The 19,754-nt window shown below is 35.5% G+C and overlaps 1 protein-coding gene across 11 annotated transcripts in view; it reads left to right on the forward strand.

The window, feature by feature from the left end:
* Cyld (CYLD lysine 63 deubiquitinase) overlaps positions 1-19,754 on the forward strand; it is a 65,194-nt gene that overhangs the window by 16,523 nt on the left and 28,917 nt on the right. For 9 of the 11 annotated variants that reach the window (XM_027938955.2, XM_071604867.1, XM_027938954.2 and 6 more), the window contains 2 exons: positions 13,485-13,583; positions 15,482-15,598. In XM_027938955.2, coding sequence (XP_027794756.1) covers positions 13,485-13,583; positions 15,482-15,598 — 216 coding nt within the window. The remainder of the gene's footprint in view (positions 1-13,484; positions 13,584-15,481; positions 15,599-19,754) is intronic. The other 2 variants (XM_071604868.1, XM_027938960.2) reach the window with 2 other exon arrangements.

Here is a 19,754-nt window from a genome sequence, read left to right on the forward strand (position 1 = left end):
TTTTGCCATGCAAGATTTAAAAAAAGTTTTTATGCAGTTGGGTTTATCAATTGTGTTTTAAATTCTGGTTCTAAAGGAATTTCCGTATATTTTCTTCTAATACTCTTGTGGTTTTATTTTTTACATATGCATCTTTGACCCATCTTTATTTTATGTAGTGTGTGACATGAAATATGGATCTAATTTTTGTTTTTCTCTTCCAGATAAGTACCCAGTTGTCCCCAAATCATTTATTAAAAAGCCTGTCTTCTCTACTAGTTTGAGCTGCCACTTTCATTATATAAATTGCTTACCAGCACATCAATACCACATTGTTTTCAGTGATGCTTTATTTTATATATTTATGTTAGTAAAGTTAGTCCCCTCTTCTTCCATTCTGAATTTTCCCATTCTACATTGTCTTATAAAAGTTTGATGGGTTGGCTTTTCACTTTTAATTCTGCGTTCCACCTAGGTTTGATTTGTGTGGGCAAGGAGACACAGGGTCAGGTGCCCAATTTGGCCTGCCATGCTTGCTGCGTGGTTTTCCACTTACGTATGTATGGCTCTCTCTCGGGCTCTTCTTTCCCTACATTAAGCCTTCTGGCCTCATCATCATAGCTTTAGAAGAGATCTTGACACTTGGGAGAGTACCTTTCCTGTTTTTTTTCCCCCTCTTTCTTTTTTTAAATGAGTGTCTTGGCTCTTTTTGGACTTGGCTATTCATCATAAATTTAACTATCAACTGCTCAAATATTACAAGAGAGTTCTGTTATGATTTTGTTTGGAATTTAAATTAATCTATAGAACAATTTGAGGAAAATTGACATTTTTATCACCTTAAAACCTCTGATATATGAGCATTATATATCTTTTTATTTATTTAATTTTATTTTAGTAAAATTACAGTTTTCTTTAGGCGGGCTTTTTAAGCATTTCGATACATCATAAAGTAAAAACATTTATTCTTTTTGTTTTAACTTTTTTATTAGCGCATTATAGTATACATAATGGTGGGATTCATTGGGACATATTTATATATGCATTTAACATACTTTGGTCAGTTTTACTTTCAAGTACATGCCCTTCCTGTACTCCCCAATCTCCCACTCACCCCTACCTTTTTTGTCTCTAGCATCCATATATATTAGAAAAATATGTGATCCTTGACTTTCTGAATCTGGCTTATTTCATTTAGCTTAATGCCATGAACCATTTTTTTCTTTAAATATTGACAAATACATACAAAAGATAATGATAAAAAGTAAGAATGTTTGGGTACTAAAATGGTTCAATTTAACAATTTTATATGATTAAAAGAAGTATCAAGCAAGGACAGAGAGTAATGCAAGGTAATGACCTTGTTACTCAGGCTCAGAATAGTGCTAAGTGTCTTAGCAACAGAGTGGAGAAAGCTACTAGTCATACTGCTGTCTTCCCCACCTACTGTACACCTTTGGAAAGATGCTTTTGCAGTAAAGATGCATACAGAAGAAAACACTTATTCTCATTCATGAATCATTACAGACTTCTATTTCTTTAGGTAGCTTCTCAAGTTTGTTTCACTTTCTTAAATGTGTGAGTTTATCAATTTCATCAAATTTAGGAACTTTAGGTCCATTATTTTTTCACATATTCTTCCATCCCACCTCCATGCCTCAGGAACTCAAATAATACATGTGTTAAGCCTCTTGAATTGTCCCAGCTCAATGATGCTCTCATTTTCTTTATAAAATTGTTTTCTCTCAGTGTTTCATTTTAGATTCTTTCCAATGTTATGGGTTTAAATACATTTCTCATGATTAATCTGCTGTTAACTCCATTCTGTGTATTTTTGTTGGAGAAGATACTGCTAAGTGAATTAGCCAATTCCCCCAAAATAAATGCAGAATGTTTTCTGATTCATAGTGGGGTAAGGAGGGGGAGCACAGGAAGAATAGACGAACTCTAGATGGGGCAGAGGGGTGAGAGGTTAAGGGATGGGGCAGGGGGTTAACAAGGATGGTGGACTGTAATAGATGTCATTATCCAAAGTACATGTATGAAGTCACGAATTGGTGTCAACAGACTGTATATACAACCAGAGATATGAAAAATTGTGCTGTATATATGTAATAAGAATTATAATGCATTCTGCTGTCATTTATTTTTTAAAAACATCAATAAAAAGGATTGGAAAATAAAGTAAGACATTTTAAATAGTGTTTTTACTAATGCATAGAAATACAATTAATTTTTTTAAAAAGATGGCTTTATTGAGAACTAATTCATGTATCTAAAATAGGTTCATTTAGTATACAATTTAGTATATTTCAATCTACAGATATGTGAAATCACTAATACAACTAGTTGTTTTGAGTACCAGGGATTGAACCCAGGGGTGCTTAACCACTGAGCCATATCCCCAGCCATTTTTATATTTTCTTTAGAGACAAGGTCTCACTGAGTTGCTTAGGGCCTCGCTAAGTTGCTGAGGCTGGCTCTGAACTCATGATCCTCCTGCCTCAGCCTTCCGAGCTGCTGGGATTACAGGTGCAAGCTACCACACCTGGCTAATACAGTTAATTTTAGATTTTAAAACATTTTCATCACCTTATTTTTTTAAAAAGTGTTTTTAGTCACCATTCTCCTAACCCTTTGTCCTTTTTAGTCCTAAGCAACCACCAGTCTACTTGTTTTTCTTTGTGTGTGTTGAAGATTTTCTGTTTGTACTATGTTTACAGCAACTTTATTATGAGATATGCCTATATTTTTCTTCATGTCTGTCTTGCTTTTAATTTGATAAACTTCTTGAATTTGTAAGTTTATCTCTTTCAGAAAAATGAAAAAATTTTAGCCATTATGGCATCAAATATACTTTCTGTTCCATTAATCTTCTCTCATTTTATGACTTCAGTTAGAAACATATTAGAATTTTTTATGTTGTCCCTCAAGTCCTTGAGGTTGTGATAATTTTTCTCAAACTTTTTCTCTTTATTCAGATAATTTCTGTTGCTCCGTCTTTGATTTTACTGATTATCCTTCATTGTGATCAGTAACTCATCTGTTGCTATAACAATACCTGAGACTGGGTGTTTTATGAAGAAAATAGATTTATTTAACTCACAATTTTGGAGACTGGAAGTCCAAGATTGGGTGGCCAACTTGGTTTGGCCATTGGAGAGGGCCTCACAGCAGATGATATGTTTTGAGTGGTTGGAGAGGGAAAGGGAGAAATCACAGGATGAGATAGGAAGTCAGAGAACAAAGAGGGCCAGTCTTTCTCTTCTTATAACCAACCGCTTGTTCTGGTGAGAACTCACTTCATGAAACTATTATTAATATCTTTCAAGGGTGATGCCCCCAATGGCCTAATTGCTTCCACTGGGCTTCATCTCTCTTTTAAAGATTCCACCACCCTTCACTGCCATACTGGGGACCAATTTCCAGCTCATGAACCCCTGGGGAACACACTCAGACCTTATCCAAACCCTGTAGCATCATCCAGGGAATTATTATTTTTTATGTACTACATTTTTAAGTTTTCCAAAGTGCTTTAAACATTTTCTATTTGGTTTTATTTTGATTGTTTAAGTAATTTTTATTTCTTGGATCAGAGATTTTCTTTTTTCTCCTTTATTGTGAGCACACTTTTTCTTACACCCTGAGTTTAGTTACACTTGCTTCTTTAAGGTCCTTGGCTTGCTAATTCTAGCATTGAATCATCTATGGGTTGGTAGTCATTGTGATTTTTTTCTTCGGAGAACAAGGTACAGTTTCCCTTTATTTTATAGGTTGAACAATTTTGGATTATATCTGTGCTGATCCTTACTTCTAAATTTTGATTCTTCTCGTAATCTGCCTGCTATTTTTTTCACTCAACAGTGCCTGAAAATAGTTGTTTTTATATGTGGTTGGTATTTATGTCTATTATCTATAGGAGAAATGGTCTAATAGGAACTCATTCTGTCATAGCAGTCATTTCTACATACTGTCCATTTTAGAATATGGAGACATTGATTCAAGAAAAAGGAAGGATTTCTTTGGGGGAGGTATGTTGATGTTTATGATCAGATTTTTATTATTTGAAATATTGCATTATTTTCACTGCATATTGAATTTTTGAGGTTTTTTGTTTTCCTTCTTGCTTTCGCATTAATAGAAAACCTTTTTAAGAAGAAGGTCCTTTTAGGTCTAAATCAGAACGTCTTACTGGGATGATTTTTGCCTGCAGGGACATCTGACAATGCCTGGAATCATTTTTGATTGTCAAATCATGGGATGATAGCACTCATATCTCATGAGTAGAGATGCTGCTAAATATCCTAAATACTCAGGGCAGCGCACACAACAGATAATGAATTATCTGGTCCAAAATGTTAGTAGAGCTAGGTTGAGATATCATGTCCTAAAAATATTCTGGGAGCTATACTAAGTTTATAATGCTAACTTGCTTGATGGCTGAGGGGAATCCCTTTTTTTTTCTTTCATTTTTTAAATATATTTTTTCAAGGCAAATAATTCTGACTAATATTTTTCTAGGATCATATAATTAAATTTCACTTTACTAACCAAATCAAGTATGTTCAAGAGTTCCTTTCTAGTTCTTTGTGGTGTGTGTGGGGATGGTGGTAGGAAATGTCCAAAGGGTACTTATGAAAGCTCACAACCTTATGGCATTTTAGATTGAGTGTGGCTGTCCTTTTTACCTACTTTAATTGCATTTCTTTGAATTTTGCATTTTACCTCAGAATATAATTGAGTAATTTAGGAGACTGAGGAAATATTTAGTTTAATATTATCATTAAAGAAAGAAAGAGATACCCTATGAAGTAGGTTTACATATAATTAGTTGATTGTTTTTCTCAGTCTGCTGTAAAATAAGGATTTTAAAATATTTTTTAATTTGTTCTAATTCGTTATACATGGCAGTGAAATGCATCTGACACATCATACATAAAGTATAACATCTCATTCATCTGGTTGTACATGATGTAGAGTTATACAGATCGTGTAATTATATACGCACATAGGGCAATAATGTCCAATTCACTCTATTATCGTTCCTACCCTCATACCCCTCCCCTCTATCTGGTCCAGAATACATCTCTTCTCCCCCCACCCCTTACTGTGAATTAGCATCTGCATATCAGAGAAAACATTTGGCCTTTGGTTCTTTGGGATTGGCTTATTTTCCTTAGCATAATATTCTCCAGTTCCATCCATTTAATAGTAAATGCCATAATTTCATTATTCTTTAAGGTTGAGTAATATAGTCTAAAGATTTGAAGTGCTTTTTTTCTTACTCCACTTCTTTATTTCTTCCTGAGTATTTTTTCCATTCTTAATTTGGTTTGATACCTAAATTATCTTGGGGTCTGTGGTAGCATTTGAAAAGAAAAAAACTACCATTTCTATTTTTCTGTGAATGGATTGACAAGAAATTATTTTACTAGTACTTATCTTAAAAATTTATATTTTATTTAAATATTAGTGTAGAATTAAAATTTTAAAAAAAAATTAGCTTGGTGCTCTCTTGGGAGTCACTGTCAGGCTGACTGTGATCCTCTAGCCCTAGTTGTCATTGGCATCGTCGCTGGCTCCGAGCAGTGACTAGAGGAGAAGAGCGCATTTCCCTTTCTTTTAAAGCCTGATATTCATAAACCTTGAATAGGAGATAATTAAGAATGATACCAGCTTTTATAACATAATACATAAATTACACTTATTTGCAAACAAAATAAAGCTTGCAAATAGACTTTAAAAACTTAAGTTGTTTAAGTGAAAATTAATTTAGTTTATCTGAATGAGTCGTCTTGTCTGTTTCATATCATCATTAACACTCTTTTCTTGAGGGGGAAAAAGAGTCACAGTGTCTCCTTTTAGTTCCTTAGTTTCTTTTTTTTTTTTGCCCAATTACCTTCATTTGTGGGACAAGATTAATATTATCAGCATCTAAGAAAGGCTCTTTTGGAGCAGTTGAACAGCTGGTGAGATTAGGGAGGGATTCTTCCCAGGCAGTTGCCTGTTACTGATGGCTCTGGATACCTTTGACTAAAAGATGCAGGCATCTTAAACCTGCTGTAAAACTGTTTCTCTCTTCATTGCTGTTTCAGATGGTTAAACACTATAGCACATCTAATTTGACATTATGTTCAGGTTTTTAGGGTTGTGATGAAGCATGTAAATTGATGCCACCCATAAATTAGACATTTCTGATTTTTGAGCTCAGCCTGAGACGTCTGTTCCAGTTGTGGGGGTTAGAGTGTGGTGCTGTTTATTTTTTATATTATACTATATAGTATATCCACTTAATCAATTTCTGTGTCATTCAACATTTGCATGTCTTTGCACTTTATGAGTCGTCTTTTCAAAACTTTTTTTTCTAACCAACTTTATCTGCTAAGATATAATTGACATACAGTGAACTGAACATATTTAAGGTATGCAGTTTGATAAACTCGGGCATATGTGTACACATGAGACCATCACCAGTCATGACAGTGGACACATTCACTGCCCCACCGCCCCGCCTGCCTCCCCGACAGCCACTGAGCTTTCTCTCACTATGTATTTGTTCATGTTTTCTAGAATTTTGTATAAGTGGCATAACTCAGATGTAGTTTGATTATTTCACTCAGCATAATTAGTTCTTCTTTCAAAAATTTTTATATATATGTATATTTATTTTTTAGTTGTTGATGAACCTTTATTTTATTCATTTATTTATACGTGGTGCTGAGAATTGAACCCAGTGCCTCACACATGCTAGGCAAGTGCTGTACCACTGAGCCACAACCCCAGCCCATAATTAGTTTTTGATTCATCTCCCTATTGTCCTTTTTATTGCAGATAAGTATTCCAGTTTTTTTTTTTTAATTCATTGACTTGATGGACATTTGGGTTATTTCCAGTTTGGGGGCATTACTCACGTAATGCTGCTTTGAAAATTAGCATACAGATTTTTTTATGGACATATGCTTTCATTACTCTGTGTACATGTCTAGACATGAAATGGCTGAAGCTATTGTTGGTAATTGTTTAGCCTACAAAACAAAACATCAACAACAAAAAAAATCCCCCCAAACTGCAAACCTGCCATGACGTCTTTCCAAAGTGTTTGCGTTATTTTACATTCTCAGCAGCAGTGTACTAGAGTTCCATTTCTTCCACATTTCTTACTATAGTCTGTCTTTTAATTTTAGCTATTGTAATAGATAAATAGTGGCAATATAATTATGGTTTTAATTTGCACTTCACTAGTGACCAAATGTCAAAGATTTTCATATGCTTATTTGTCATCTGTAAATCTTTCTTGGAATAGTTATCTGTGCATCTTTTAGTTATCTGTGCATCTTTTGATGATTTTTATTGGTTTTTTATTATTGGGTTTTGGGAATTATTTATAAATTTCAAATACAAATCCTTTATCAGATATATGATTTGTGAATACCTGAGATTATTAGATTCACCCACAGAAAGGGCCATTTACCTGGTTTGTTCCAGTGGTAACGTCTGGTAAAACCATAGTCCAGTGTCACACCAAGGGTGCTCTTTTAGTACTACACTCTTTCCCTTGTTCTCTCACTGCTCCTTAAGCTCTGACCACCACTCATCTCTTCTCTGTTTTTCCAAGTCTGTCATTTCAGGAATATTATTCAGTGGAATTGTATAGGATGTAACTTTTCAAATTATTCACTCAGCAAATTCCCTGGAGGTTAGCTCATGCTGTGTGTATTAGTGGTTTCTTCCTTCTTATTACTAAATAATAATTGATGTTATGGTTGTACGCTGTTTAATGATTTATCCATTGAAATACATCTAGTTTCTGGACATTAAGAACAATGCTTTTATAAATGTGTAGGATTTTTGGTGAATACACATCTTCATTTCTCTGGCATAAATGTCAGGTGTACAGTAATATGATATTTCCATAGTTAGTTTCTTAAGAAACTATTACTGTATTTTCCAGAGTGACTGTACTATTTTACATGACCACCAGCATTACATGACTGATCATCTTTCCACATCCTCACCAGTATGTGGGATTACCACTGTTTTAAATTTTAGCTATTCTGAGAGATGTGTGCTGACAGCTCAGTGTGGTATTGAGTTTCTCTGAAAGCATCTTTTCCTGTGCTTATTGCCATCTGTATATCTTCTTCAGTAAACTGTCTCTTCATCTATTTTGCCAGACGAATTGGATTGTTTGTTCTTTCATTGTAGATTTTGAGACTTTTTCATATATTCTACATACTGATCCTTTACTGAATTTAATATAATTTGCAGAAATTTTCCCTAGTCTGTTACTTGTCTTTTCATGCTCTTAATATCTTTTGCAGAGCAAAAGAAATTTGGTTTTTATGAGGTCAAGCTTATAGTTTTCCTTTTATGGATCATGCTTTTTATGTCAAGTCCAACAACTTTTCTAGACTTGGAAGATTTTCTCTTCAGTTTTTAAAAATTGAAAGATAATTCATATGCCATTATATTTACTCTCCATCAAAACATACAATTCATTCAATTCAGTGATCTTAAGTACATTTACAATATTGTATAACTACCACTTCTGTCTAGTTCCAGGAATTTTTCAAAATCCCAAATGAGAATCCTGTCTCTACTCCCCAGTTGCTTTCCCTCTGCATCACCTGGCAACCAATAATCTGCTTTCAGTCTCTATGGACTTGCCTATTCTGGACATTTAATATAAATGTAATTTTAAAAATGTGGGCTTTTGTGACTGGCTTCTTTAAGCATAATCTTTTCAGGGTTCGTTCATGTTGTAGCATGAATCAATACTCAAGTCCTTTTTCTGGCTAGTGAAGGGACATACCATATTTTCCTTCGCCTTCATCAGCTGATGGACATTTGGGTTGTTTTTATTATTACAAAAAATGTTGCTGTATTTTCTGTGGACGTATGTTTTCAGTTTACCTGGTTATATACCTGGGAGTAGAATCGCTTGATCATGTGGTAATTCTGTGTTTGTCATTGGTGGAACTGCCAGATTGTTTTCTGAAGTGCTAGTACCATTTTACTCTTCTACCATTAATGTATGGGATTTCTTTGTGTACTCTTTTCTCTTATTTTTTTTTAACTTTAAAGTTGTTACATGTTACATTTAAGTGTATGCGTCATTTTTAGTTAAAATTTTTAATAAAATATGAGACTTAAGAAGTTCTTTTATTTTAAACCCAAGAATATCTAATTGTTCCAACACCATTTGTTAATAATACCATTTTTCCATTGGATTGCTTTTGTACCTTTATCAAAATTCAATATTGTGTATTTATATGGGTCTATATCTTGGCCCTCCATTCTGTCCCGTTGATCTGTGTGTTCTGTTTCACTGCCAATACCTCACAGTCTCAAGTGCTTTAGCTAAATAGCAAGTCTTGCAACAGGTAAATAATTCTTCTCTATTCTTCTTTTGCAAAACTATTTGAGTTATTCTATATCTTTTTCTTCCCCTTATATACATTTAAGAATAATCTTCTGTAATCTACACAAAATCTTGAGATTTTTGATTAGAAATCACATTAAACTTACATGCAGCTTTGGGGAGAATTGACATCCTTTGGTTAGAGAGAGCTGACTTTAGTTGGGCTCTATTTTGCCTGCCTGCAGGGATGTTTCCAGGCTGTTGGCTTCTGTTGCTGGGATGTAGATGAGGCAAGAAGAGCACCCAGGGAAGTCCTCCACCATGTTATTGCTTAGGTCCTAAAGTCCCTCGATGGTCTACCTTCTTCTTCCCAACTTAGAATATTTGTTTTGTATGCCATTATATTTAAAGAGTTTTTAGTGTACTTAGCAGGAAAAATAGGGAAAAGTACGTCCACTCCATCTTTCCAGAAGTACAAGTTGCATCTTCATTTTTAACAGTAGAGATCATTTCATATGAGTAAAGTACACAATTAAATTTTTATTTAAATTATTGAATTGTGTTTCATTTTATGGGCATACCATAAACTTTTAAAAACTAATCCCCTACTGATGAGTATTTAGGCTTTTTTTTTTTTTCAGTCTTTTGCTGTTAAAAATAGTGCTTCTGTGAACAACTTCATCATATGGATCAGTTTGCATGCATGCCTGTGCATTAGGCTGAAAGATAACTTCATGGGAGTTTTAGAATTGTTGGGTCAAAGGGTATGTGCATTTTACATTTTGATAGCTGATAACGAGTGATCTTCCATGGAGATTGAATTACCTTGAATGTTAGGTAGGACTTCTGGTCGTGTGAGACAAAGCCCCAAAGAAGGATATTTTGAAGTACTAGGTCTCAGTATGCAACTCTGAAGTTATCTATCAGGTCCCATATAGATATAATTTTTATGTACAGTTTAAAATAGAAGGAAAGTATGTATTGTGATCTGTAATCAAATTTTGGATTGTTGCTGTGTACAGTTTGTTTGCTACCAGGTTTTATAATATCTCACTCTACTCAAGTAAACATGTTTTCCTCACACAATTTTTCTGTGGATGTTAAATTCTCATTTGGGTCTGAATTATACTCTGTGGCTGATCAATGAAGCAATTTCTCTGAACTCAACACATCATTCAAATGTACAAACATTTCTTTAGGTTTCAGTAAAAAACTTGTTCACTCGTTTACTAATATAATTTTCAGCCCAAGATTATCCAAGGGATTTTTCTCTTTTTCTGATTAAATCAAGAGTAATGGATAAGGTATCAACTTTATCATTTTGATTATGATCCTTGCTGTTTCTATATTATGCATACTTAGGTTTGCTTTCTTTTGCTTAAGTGTCCATGTTGTTGTGTATGTCAGTAGTTCATTCCTTTTTATTGCTATATAGTATTCCATTATATGAGTAGACCACAATTTGTTTTATTCTTCTGCAGGATAAATTGTTTCTAGCTTTTGATTATTATGAATACAGTTGCTGTGTACATTTTTGTACATGCGTTTGGTGGATGTGTATCTTGCTATCTCTATCAATATTTTTAATCAGAACCATTTTAATTCTATAAAATTATCTGGTGAATATATTCCTTACCTTGTTTATTAGCCTTTATTTACCTTTTTCCTAAGTTAATAATCTAAAATTTATTTAAGTTAGAAGGCTTTGCTTTATTATTCAAGTAGTTTTGGATCATTAAAGTAGTTATGACAAATTAATGACAGCTATTCGGTATATAATTGTTGGAGGGTAAATTAGATGTGGTATGTGACCTTTTATCTGCAGAGACTTCTGTTGGATTGTCTTAACCCTCAAAGTTGATATTTGGCTCCGTTTTTTAAAAATATCTTTATTTTACATTTATGTGGTGCTGGGGATCGAACCCAGTGCCTCATACATGCTAGGCGAGCACTCTGCCACTGAGCCACAACCCCAGCCCCTTGGCCCTGTTTTTGATAAAGTCTTTGGTAGAAGGTAACCATAGTTTCCAACTCCAGTGCTTCCAGCTCCCATTCCAGTCTTTGAAGGATCACCTGTGGAACTGTCACCACTGGCTCATCATGTGACCCTGTGCTGCTGCTGCTAGGATGTATTAACAGTTTAATGGAGTGAAGACATCAGCTAAATTTGTTACAATGGCTACTAACTGTGATGACTATATATTATGGTATACGTGTGAATGTCTTTTTTTCACATGGAGTTATATGCAGTCAATCACAGTTAGTTACAGTTAGTAGTGGTAATTAACTTTCTTTAGTCAATTTGTCTGCTATAATTTGGGAATATTTCTCAGTGACAGAGATTTTCCTTCCATAGTTTCTGTCATTAGTGACATTGACATATCTGAATGGTAACATAAAAGTTAGCATATAACATTTCTTTTGCTATACTACTTGTTAAAATCATGGTTAATCAGTATAATTTTTGAATTAAGATAATACTGGCATGTTCCATAATAATATTAGAATATTCCATTTCATTATTTTCTGAGACATTTAAGATATGTAGCATAATAAATACATTTCCCTCCTCCAACTTTGGAAAAAAGTTACCAAGCACCATTTACATATAATTAATTTAACATGATTTCCTTTTTTTAAAAAAAGTGATATTTTTCTTTCAGAAATGTTCTATTTTGACAATCTCAGATTTATAGAAGATTTAAAACAGTAGTGAAAAGATTTCCTAAGAAACATTCTCCGAATGTTACTATTTTGTTGACTTGTTTTTTTCTCTTCTTCTCCATTTCTTGATAAGTATAGGTACATAACAGTTTTTATCTCTGAACCATTTGCAACATGCACACAATGTCATTTTATTCCTAAATACTCACATTTTCTAAAAATGAGAAATTATCTTCTATAACTATGGTGCAATGATCAAAATAGGATAACTATATTATGAATATTTACTCTACAAATCTTATTCATAATTTGCAAGTTATTTCAACAATTGTCTTTGAACCAAAATAAATCCAATTTTGGGAATGTAAAAAAAAGTGATATTTTCCTTGTATTTAAAATGTAAAAATTTTCCTGTTTTTTTCTTTCTGTGCTCAAAAATCCACTGTGGGTGATATCGTTTTTGCTGATATACAGCTTTATCAGGTATGACTCTTTAAGTGTCATGTTGGGATTTACAGATGTGTTGTTGAACTTTTCAAAGGAAAAACTTTCCACATTGACTCTCCTACATATATTTGAACAGTATTTATAAATGTCTTATGAGTGTTACTGAGCTTTAAGGTTCACAATGGTCTTTGTATTAAAAACAAGTTTGCCAAAGAGAAATTCAAAGAGTGTTCAGAGTGTTTTCTTTAAAAATATTTCTGTTGTTTGTCTTTGACTTTCTGTATTATTAATATGTATAACCCTCTGTGTTTTCTTGTCTATATGTGTAAGAGTTTGTGTACACATGTATGTCATTCTTAACATATATATGTTTTTAAAAACAGATACATAACCAGTGCCTTCCTACCTATGATACATATTTCTCCCCAGGCTTTCTTCAAACTGTTTCTCTTAATATATGTTAATATAAGATACTCAGTAGAGTGGCACAAAAAGTATTTTCAAATAAGTACACTATATCCATCCTTGAGAGATTCACAGTATACTTTAGCATATCAAAGATTCTGGTTTTATGCAATAAAAAATTATCTATTTTCTGTCTCAGCATCTAGAATATTTGAGTGTGGAACCCTTTCTGATACGTAGGGGTGGGCCGAGCACACCGAGTTGGGAAATGCTGCAAAAATCATGAGTAAGGTTTTCTTTAAAATATAAAAATAAAATTGGCTACACATGATTACATTTTCAAGAGTTAAAAGTATTTAGCTGAATTATATTTTGGGGGTGATTTTCTTGTTGCATTGCATTTTGAAGAACAGTGTTGATTTCTTTCCCCTTCTGGAGCCATTACCTCTTTTCTTTGATGGTCCTCAAAGAGAATTTGTAAAACTGTAAAAATTGTGCTTTTTGTTGGAAAGCAGTTTTTTGTTTTTGTTATTGTCATTGTTTTCTTGATTGTTTCTCTTCTAAAAGAATTTACTTTTATCTTAAAAAAAAAAAAAAAACCAAAACCAAAACATGTTTACTGTTTCAGATAGCGTGACACAGGAAAGGAGGCCTCCCAAACTTTCCTTTATGTCAAGAGGTATTGGGGACAAAAGTTCATCCAGTCATAATAAACCAAAGGTTACAGGTATGGATTAATAGGATATAATTCTTGGTGACTGATGTACTGTCTTATTTGCCCAGGCATTAAGAAAGGTTATAAACTATCACGACTTAACGTATATTTAGACTTACTTCTTTCAGGCATTTTAAGTAGTAACTAAAATTTTACATACATGGTGTTGCCTAAGCCAAGAATTCCCCACTTTTTTTTCCTGGTAAGAAGTTTTCTGTCTTTAGCTGGCCCATAATCAATTGGCTTTTGGGATTCCCTGCTTGTAATCTTCTATATTTATAATTGCAACTGTATAGACTAGTGTTACATAGGATAAAGTGTACTGGAAGGTTAATTATGTGGATTTGGCTAACTAGATGTGGCAAAAATTAAATTCCAAACTGCTAAGGAGAAAAATATTGTCTCTTTTGCAGAAACTTCCTCAGAATACATGTGGAGTTCACAGTTCTTTTTCTGTTCACTTCCACATGCACCATAGGGTAGTTTTTAAACAAGCCCAACAGTTCATTTAAAAGGCTATAAGAATTTTTGTTAACTCAGATGTCGGTTAGAAGAAGACTATTTTTTCCTCAGTTATCTAGTTGAGCAAAACTATTATGGCTTGTTTAGAAGGAAATTATACTTAAGGAAATATTTTATATGGTATTAAGTCCTGAGATTTAGGGTTAATTGCAGGATATATAGGTCTTTTTATATTAGCCTATAGATCTATAAAGGATAACTCAGATTTGTTACTCTCATATATAAAAAATAACTACATATTTTCCTTATTCAAACTAAAAACTTTGGGGGATTGAGGATCTTGCTGTATTGTCCAGGCTGGCCCCAAATTCATGGGTCCAAATGATCCTTCTGCTTTAGCCTCCTGAGTTGTATGTATGTGGCACTGCGTCTGGCACCAGATTTTCTTACGACACCAGTGTTAATTGTGTTATCGCAGTTCTGAGTTAATGGTGTAAAGTCTAGAGCTATTGACTGTAAGTTGAAAAAATAAAATCTGCTTTAGTATGGGTTCTGGAGACTCCACTGTTCTTTAGGATGGCCTATCTTCTTAACTGGTACTAGAGCAGGCAGTGTTTGGAAATGTCTGTGATACAGCTCTATAAACTTTTTGTTGCATTTGATAAATCTGATATAAAAGATTTAATGATGCCTTGTTTATTCTGGCATGAAGAAATCAAACAAGAAATTTGATGACCAACAATTCCAAAATGTTTAAACTTTAATTATTTTATTTTTATGTATTTATATTTTTTGTGGTGCTGTAAATTGAACCCAGGGGAGTTATATCCCCAGTGTAAATCTTAATCTTTTTATTAATTTTATGCATTGATTTATATACCTTTTTAAAAAGGATCTATTTTAAAAATGTATCACATACTAACATTTGAGAAATGAAATGTATTGTGTGATTTTTGTCTTTGCAAGCATCAGAGTGTACATACTTACACAAACCCAGGCTATGTGGTGTGATGCTTTTGTATATATAGTTTGTTATTGGCCAAAATGTTACTATGTGTTATAAATCTAATAGGTTGTGATTCTAATAGGTTAAATTTGTAAACTGATAGATTCTTCAAATGAAATTGGAGAATGGTGATGTTGATATCTAGAAATAAACTATGTATTTCTCAGAATACTTACATATTAAAAAAATAAACACTCTTTAACTTATTCCTATACCTCTTCCTGTACTGACTCTACAGGTAAGAAATCTTTTTTTCATGTTGCAAAAATGGCTGCCAAATTTTTATAAGAGGAAGACAATAATAAAATCTACTGTGTATCTGTACAACTGTTGGTTATATTTAAAGTTGTTGACATGATATGCGTATTAATTTACTGTTAAAATAAAAATGCTTTACAGCATATTGACTATATTTTTAAAAGGAACTTTTTTTGTTCCATAGGATCTACCTCAGACCCTGGAAACAGAAACAGATCTGAATTATTTTATACCTTAAATGGGTCTTCTGTTGACTCACAACCACAATCCAAATCAAAAAATACATGGTACATTGATGAAGGTAATGTATAATTCTAGTGTTCTCTATAGTGATTCTTTCCTTTTAACTCATCAGAGAAAAATGGCTTTTTCATCAGTATTTGGAAACAGAATTAATAGACTTAATATTGTATAAAATTTGAACTGCACTACTGCTAATAAAACATTTAAATGTGTTAGTAACTTGTACTTTTTTAAAAACTTATCTACTTAGGGTAGATCTGTAGAATCAATTGAATCATTTAAAGACTTTTCTGTGGGTCTATTTGACCTCTTTAATTTACTGTGTCCCATCATCTTATATATTGAATACCTATAACTTAAATTGAGCAATTTTATAAGTGTCCTATGAAATTTTGTAAGTTTTTATGGGTATCTTGTTATGTAGGATGATGGGATATAACGGAATTTATAGCACCTTCTTTAAAAAACTATCTTTCCTTGGTTCAGGGACATAATTTTCTGATTTATTCATTTTCTTGTTCATTTGTTTAGCAAATACTTACTGAGGCTTACTCTGTGCCAGGCATTCTCTAAGGTTATAATGGTGGGGAACAAAGTAGATATGCTCCTGCCCTTTCTGAGTTTATGGTCAAATTGTTAAGATCGAAATTAATCAGACATAGAAACAGATGTAGGATTGCAGTGGTGACAGACATAGTGCTGTTGGAGGAAGGATCGGGATTTACCTAGGGGCGTGGTGTTTCTTTTAGGAAGCGGCATGTGCTTAGATTTACCAGAGGAACTGTGTGTAACATGGCGAAGGAGGATCCAAGAGCCTTTTAGGCAGAGGGAATAGCACAGATAAAGGCCTCAGGGAGAGTGGAGCTAGCCTTTGCTAAGGGCTAAAAAGAGCCAGAGTAGCTACACAGAGTCGGCATAGCACTGTAGGGATGGAAATGGAACTGCCAACAGGGCCGGGACACGTGGAGCCTGGGGTGTCCCACCAACAGGAAATGGAGAGCCACTGAAATTTTTTCAGCAACCTGTGGCATGACCAGGTCTGCCTTTTGGAGAGATTACCCAGGCTGCAGGCAGTAAATTGAAGTGGGGATAGGTCCCAGAAATTTGATTGTAGTCCGGGACTAGACTTGGAGAAGGGATGGGGAGAAAGTAGATGGAGATGTGGGAGTTGATCTGATAGGACTTACAGATGAGTGAAAGTAGGAGTTGAGGAAGGCGTGTCCTGGTGACTCCTAGTTTTCGGCTTGTGTACTTAGGTGACGAAGGCAGGTGAAAAATTGGATTTTGAGTATTTTGTATTGGAGGTGCCTTTTAAACTTACTGGAGGTGAGTCATCAAGTAGGCAGTGGGAAGTACAGGTCTGGAGGCTTAGGAAAGGAGCAAGTACTCGGGAAATAAATCTGTAGGCTGTCCTCATAGAGGGCGATTGAAGTCCTTTGAATGTATTGCCTCTGGAGAGTGAGGAGGGAGAGTATGGGTTGCAACTTAACCTTGAGGAGCTGAATGGTTCAGTGGGAGGAAAGTCAGTCATCAAAGGAGACGGAGAAAAGATGACCAGGGGCATGTGGGGAGAACCAGGAGCTGTGGTCTCAAAAGGCAAGGAACAAGCAGACAGTAGTGTTGAGTCCTGTGAGAGGGCATGAGAGGGCACCAGGAACCCCCATTGGATTTAGTCACCTGGAAGTCACTGATGACCTTGGTTCTGTTGTGTGGAAGAATTTCACAGGGTCCAGATTGGAGTGTGCTGAGAGCCTGGAGGGAGGAAATGAGACGTGAGGCCGATGGAGACTCGTGGAAGTTTGGGTTTCATCTGAACTGTTCATTCATTCATTCATTCATTCATGCATATTTTCTCCCTCTCCCTCCCTCCTATCAGTAAAGCCCAGTTGTCACCACGTGCCCTGGATTTCCCCTTCTTCACATCATTAGACTCTCCCCTGCTTCATTTTGGCAGCCCTGGCCTTAGTGCAGCTGCTTTGTTCCTGTCTGAATTCGCCTGGTGGTCTTCTAACTGGTTTCCCTGCCTCAGACTTGTTCCTTTTAAAGTTATTCTAACAGCAATGCCAGCTGCGTCGTCCTCACCACCCTCCTCTAGACGACCTTCTGGCCCACTGGCTGCTCGCCCCGAGTTGGACTGAGCACTCGGTACACATTGGTTTATCCTCAAAACCACTGTAAGAGGCGGGCGTTTTTGCTGCTGTCTTCTTCACACAGTCTCTATGAATGTTTCCCTGCTCTTAAAGATAAAACTCAAATTCCTTAGTTTGGCATGTCGGGCTCCTTGTGGTGTGGCTTCCGTCATTTTCCCTGCTCCGGATATTGGGATGGGTTGTGAGCCCTTGGGATATCTCTCTCTCTCTCTCTCTCTCTCTCTCTCTCTCTCTCTCGTGTATGCTCCTTCTTCCTGGAAATTCTTCTTCCTGTTCCTCCACCTTTGAGGCCTGGCTTACTCTTAAATCATCTCTTAAGTCTCAGATTTTTAAGTCATACAGAAAGCCTTTTCTTTCCTTTCCTTTCCCACTTCTAGGTTAGGTTCATTTTCCTCAAAATGATCTCAAAATGTTTTGGGTTACTTTCCTGTTTCCTCTGCCAGACTGTAAGTTCCTGGTGTTCAGCCCAGGACGGCATTCAGCAGATTCAGTAATTGCGTGCAAACTAATTGAAAATACAGATTTACGTACTAGAGTGGCTATAGTGACTCCTTAGTTATGACGTGGATCCAGTCCCAGGCTGATCCGTATCCACCACTGCAACAGGTTGCTGATACATCAAAGACTCTGATGTGGAAAATGACTCAAAGGGAGCAGTAGGTGGTTCTGTCTCCTGCTCTGTCATTCCGACTCTGAGTGGGGGCCCACGAGGGAGGGAGGCAAGGATTCTTTGTTGCCGAGAAGCAGGAGGCTTATTTAATGGCATTCCCTCAGGAGGGCCTGTCCTGAGGGACGACTGTTGTGAGAGGAGTTTCAGCTCTCCAGTAACTCAGGTCCTTTGGGAACACAGAGCCTGCTGGCCTCTGGGTGTGTACAAGGCCCAGCCAGGGTGGCTGTGGTGCACTAGCACTTGCCCTGTGGTTACTGCCAGATTTGCTAATGCTTTGTCTACGTGGTGATTTCTTTCCAAGGAAAGGAAACTAGTAGCTGGGCGCGGTGGTGCAGGCTGTAATCCCAGTGGCTCAGGGGGCTGAGACAGGAGGATCGCAAGTTCAAAGCCAGCCTCAGCAATGGCAAGGCCCTAAGCAACTCAGTGAGACCCTGTCTCTAAATAAAATATAAAAAAGGGCTGGGGATGTGGCTCAGTGGTTAAGCACCCTGGGTTAAACAACTGGTACCAAAGGGGAGGAGGGAAGGAAACAAGTAAACTATAGGTTTTTCATAATCTAGGTAATGTCAATGTTTGTACATAATTTTATCTTTCTTATTTTTAACACAGTTTTGTATTGCAGTGGAATATTCCTAATTTCTTGATTCTATTAATCTGATTTAATGTATAATACGTCCTTGAAATACTATTGATCCTAAAAGACCTATTTGGAACATGGAAAGTAATGAACTTTGGAGTAGGTATTCATCTTTAAATCAGAAAACAGAAGTAATTTAGTTGTAAAAAGAATATTGTTCCCATAGTTAATTTTACTTACAAATTTAAAAGAGTTTTTCTCTACAATATTTGATTAATTCATACTTTTTAAAAAAACAAATATTTTACAAATATTTTCTTGTATTCCAAGTGGTTACACCAAATGCTGTAGATTCAACCATGGCAAGGGCAAACAAAATTGCCATTCTTTTGAAACTTACCTCCTCGTATTGTGGTTTCTATGATAGACAGTGTGTATATAAACAGATAAGGTAACGGGAGATGGCGACATTTACAGTGAAGGAAATGAACCAGGTGCAGCAGTGGAGTAGGAAGCCACCACCGCAGGGTGGTTTGGAAAGGACTTTTTGGAAAGGCTATTTAGGTTGAGATCTGAATGATGAAATGAAACTGCCAGAGAAAGAACTTGACAGGAGCATTCCCGGCAGAGGAAGTAGAAAGCGCAAAGGCTCTGAGGGGAGGAAGCGTATTTGAGAAGCCGGAAGTAGACCAGAGTGACCACAGGGTAAGCAAGGAGAAGTGGTCTTAATGAGTGTGGAAGGCAGGTAGGAGGCCCCTGGTCTAGGTAAGAAGTCTAGAACTTCTAAGAATCCTGGGAAGCCACTGGAAGGTGTCAG

The sequence above is a fragment of the Marmota flaviventris genome, chromosome 18, assembly GCF_047511675.1.
Source record: "Marmota flaviventris isolate mMarFla1 chromosome 18, mMarFla1.hap1, whole genome shotgun sequence".
Taxonomy (NCBI): Eukaryota; Metazoa; Chordata; class Mammalia; order Rodentia; family Sciuridae; genus Marmota; species Marmota flaviventris.